At 32.5% G+C, this 4,409-nt stretch overlaps 1 protein-coding gene across 1 annotated transcript; it reads right to left on the bottom strand.

Annotated features, from left to right (window-relative positions):
• Positions 1-914: 914 nt before the first annotated feature.
• Positions 915-1,853, bottom strand: LOC308497186 (olfactory receptor 4F6-like; the record flags this gene model as incomplete). Its single annotated transcript, XM_081047547.1, has 1 exon — positions 915-1,853. One exon carries the CDS (start codon positions 1,851-1,853, stop codon positions 915-917), a length of 939 nt encoding a protein of 312 aa, XP_080903673.1.
• Between the last annotated feature and the right edge of the window lie 2,556 nt (positions 1,854-4,409).

Raw genomic sequence — 4,409 nt, 5'->3', positions numbered from 1 at the left:
CACCACAATTAGTGTTACTTCAATCAGTCATTGAAATACATCCAAGTGATCTCTCAGTTGTGTTCCTTGATCACCAGACTTTCCAGGTTTTACCTGAAACATGTCAATCATCTTCTTTGTCCTAAGCACCCTAGCTTAAGAAGAGCCACATTAAATAAGCTGAGATCTGAGTGGTACCTTTCTTTCGGTAATAAGTCCCTTCAAATATGTTTAGAATTGTAGATACTCTTTTTGGAGTATTAAGGAAGGTTGCACAGGCAACAGAAACTTGCTGTTGAGACAAATGGAACACGAACAAATATTGCATAATGCAAAGTACTAGAATCTATTTGTAAAATAACATTGTTTGAAATCCATTAATAACCGAAGACTGAAAATAATTCTTAAGAGTTTTAATACAGAGTTGCCTTCCTATTTATCTAACTTAAAGAACAATTAGGATGAGAATTGTTTCTTCCTTGACTTTAATGTCTGCTGCTTTACATAAACTCATATTTTATCCATTGGATCCATATAATTTCCATAAGAAATAATTTCCATAAGAAATATTAACTGATTTCCAGTGATGCATTTGATCAGTAAGAACATACTGATAAAGGGAAATCATATATATATGTACATATGTTTATTTATATATAGGTACAAAATAACCACATGAAAATTGAATGTAGTCATTGATGGTAACTGCAATTTAGGTTTGTAAGTTGGACAGAAAACACTGTTTTTTATAACTAACAAAAATTGTTGCAACTCTATCTGAAAATGAAATTCTTTGATGCAATACCTCTTTTCCTGTGGACTTCTAAGTTTTCCAAAGCAATAATGAAATTGTACACATTCTATAGTGTTCATGGTGATCATGAGGGCCCTTTTGGTCCAACACATTAATCTTATGCTCCTTTCAAGGAAGTCTGTTATGCCATCTCCCTAGAACTTACAACTTGTCTAATCAGTCTTCTCATTGCAGCTTTCATATCTCTGTTCCTTAAAGTGTAGATGACAGGGTTTAAGGTAGGAGTAACAACAAAGTCCACAATAGAAAAAAAATTATCCAATGACTTGGTAGGGAAAGGCCACACATAGAGAAACATGCATGGAACAAAAAACAAAATCACTACCATGATGTGAGCTGACAAAGTGAAGAAGGCTTTGGACAAATCGTTTGAAGAACGTTTTCTGACAGTGACCAGAATAAAGATGTATGACACAATTAAGAAAAAGAAGGTGCCCACAGATATGAAGCCACTGTTGGCAGTGACCACAAATTCTAGTCTGTAAGTGTCCATGCATGCAAGTTTCATAACCCTAGGAAAATCACAATAAAAGCTCCCCATGTTATTAGGGCCACAGAAAGGTAAATTGATGACAAAAAGAAACTGAGACACAGCATGAATCACCCCAATGATCCAAGCAACCACTACCAAAAGCATGCACACTTTGGGATTCATGATAGTTAGATAGTGGAGAGGCTTGCAGATTGCAGTGTACCTGTCATATGCCATGGCTATGAGCAGCACCATTTCAACCCCTCCCATGACATGAATAAAGAACATTTGTATCATGCAATTGTGGAAGGAAATGATTTTACAGTCACTGAAAAGATCAGATATCATCCTAGGAACTGTGGTAGATGAAAGGCCCAAGTCAATGAGTGATAGGTTGGCCAACAGAATATACATGGGGAAGTGTAAGTGACAATCAAAAATTACTGTGAACACAATGAAGAGGTTTCCCAGGATAATTCCCACATAGAATAAAGAGAAGAAAAGAAAAAGAAAAAACTGCATTCCCAAGGATCGTGCAAGTCCCAGTAACACAAACTCAGTTACCACAGAGCCATTTATTTGGTCCATTGAGTCATAAAGAAGGGAAGACTCTGAAGTGACCTAAAAGAAAAGAAAGAAGGAATCAACTTTGAGGTATTGAAAATAATGTATTAAATGTTGATAATTTAAAATTGGTTATTAACAAATATTTTATTTAATTGATAGTAAACTATTTACAAAATATGGGAACCCAGGGTATAAAAACATTCCTGTAGTATGACCAAAGCTGCACTCAGAGGCAATCTATTGTTGTAAATGCTCTCATTTTTCAAATACATGAATGAAGCAGGCAACTTAAAAAGTTAGAAAAGAATGCAAAAAATAAACTCAGAATTCAGGTGAAAGAAAATAATAAATATTAATACCAAAAATAAATAAATATTGAATCCCAGAAAATTGGGAGAATGTGTATGAGCATATAAAAATGGTTTTTTAAAATAAAAAATAGACAATCTTTTAAAAGTATAATCACGAATATAAGGTTAAATAACAATTAGAAACGAGTATAAAATGCCTAATAACAGTTAAAACACCTTTGAAGGCTGATTACTATATGTGCTTAAAAACAGTCTACCCCAAACCAACACATTAATCGTACTTGAATTTGAAATGCTGAAAGAGACTAAAGATTGATATCTTCATAATATATATATACAAAAGGAGTTCAAACCATTCAATAAAACCTCCAAGACCTAATAGATATATGGACAAATTATATGAAGAGAGAATTCAGAAATGTAATCTATATGTGTATGTGTGTGTGCGTGCGTGTGTGTGTGTGTGTATTTTTTCCTTAGAAATCTAAGAAATAAAATAAAATATAATTTTCCTATTAAATTAGAAAATACTTTTACAATTATTATTATCAACACTGGCAAAGTCTCAGTGAACTAGGCACCATCATATATTATAGGAGGAAATATAGACTGATTGAAATATTTTTTAAAATTTTGAAATCATTTATCAGGAATCTTGAATCCACACCATTTAGTTCAATAATACTCCTTATGAAATTCTATTTGTACAGAAAAAATGTTCATCATACTTTATAGTGGTAAAACTTTGAACAATTTAAATGCCAAGCATTAGGTTGAAGTCTATTATAATATATGTACACAAGGGAATGTAATACAGTTATTAAAATAAATTTTAATAGAAGGATTTATAATAGCATTAGGAATAGCATTTATAATATTAAGTGCAATAAAAGTTAATCAATTGCATTGTCCAAAATTTTAAAATTATTTAAAATTACCATTAAATAGTTGACTTTGATATTTTAGAGCATTAAAAAAATCTCCTTTTAGATTTTTTTTCCAGGTGTACAATTCTGTACATCATCCATAAATCCCATTGTGTGTTCACCACCCAGAGTCAGTTCTCCTTCCATCACCATACATTTGATCCCCCTTACCCTCATCACCCACCCTCTTACCCTCTGGTAACCACTAAACTATTGTCTGTGTCTGTGAGTTTTTGTTTCTCATTTGTTTATATTGTTCTTTTGTTGTTTTTGGTTTATATACCACATATCAGTGAAATCATAGGGTTCTCTGCTTTTTCTGTCTGACTTATTTCACTTAGCATTATAATCTCAAGATCCATCCATGTTGTCACAAATGGTCCTATTTCATCTTTTCTTACTGCTGAATAGTATTCCATTGTGTATATATACCACAACTTCTTTATCCATTCATCTATTGAAGGACATTTTGGTTGTTTCCGTGTCTTGGCCACCGTAAGTAAAGCCGCAATGAACACTGGAGCACACGTGTCTTTATGTATAAATGTTTTCAGGTATTTTGGGTTCCTTTTAGATTTTGAAATACATTTTGATACACATATTATATTTATATTAGATTTTTTTAGTTAAAAAAAGAGTACAGAGAGTTGAAGGAATGGTTTATTAAGAATGTTTGAAAACAAGGACTGACTCATAATTATTAGAAGAAAAGCAAACTAAGGAAGTAAGGGATGCGTACTTTTCTGATCCAATTAGCCACTTTCACAAACTGCCAGAAACTGATTCATATATGAAATTATTAAGGGAGCGGGGACATAGCAAAATAAGTAAAGAGTCCTGATTAAACTTCTTGGATTTTGTATTAAACTACTATGAAGTTGAAACTTCGTAGGGCATTTCATCCAGGTAACTGACAAAACATTTCCCCTGCTTCATTTTGGTCAGGGTTGATCATTTGGAATTAATTATGATAACCATGAAATAATTATAAGGAAATATTGAGAGACAATAAATGGTCAAATAAATAAAGGCAATACATTGCAATAGAACAGAAGAGATAATACTTTGGGAAGAATATAGCAGCTGGAGATGAGTAGATTTGATTCCCTTTTTATTTCACAATATATAGTTATTTTTGTTGCCTCTAGATTTTTACATCGTCTTCTATCTTCTGTCACCTAGATGTTCTCCTGAATACTCTTTCCAGCATTTTCTCTGAAAACTGTGTTTTACCATTTTCATTTCATTCATACTACTATCACTGGACTTCTCATCCATATTGAAATCATGCATGTCACAGGGCCATAAGGACAAAGGATTTGGGAGGAGAAATTAATCTG

Source organism: Rhinolophus hipposideros (genome assembly GCF_964194185.1).
Source record: "Rhinolophus hipposideros genome assembly, chromosome: 5".
In the NCBI taxonomy this organism is placed as follows: domain Eukaryota; kingdom Metazoa; phylum Chordata; class Mammalia; order Chiroptera; family Rhinolophidae; genus Rhinolophus; species Rhinolophus hipposideros.
The sequence above is the reverse complement of the archived record's forward strand: the minus strand, read 5'-3'. Positions and strand labels throughout refer to the sequence as shown.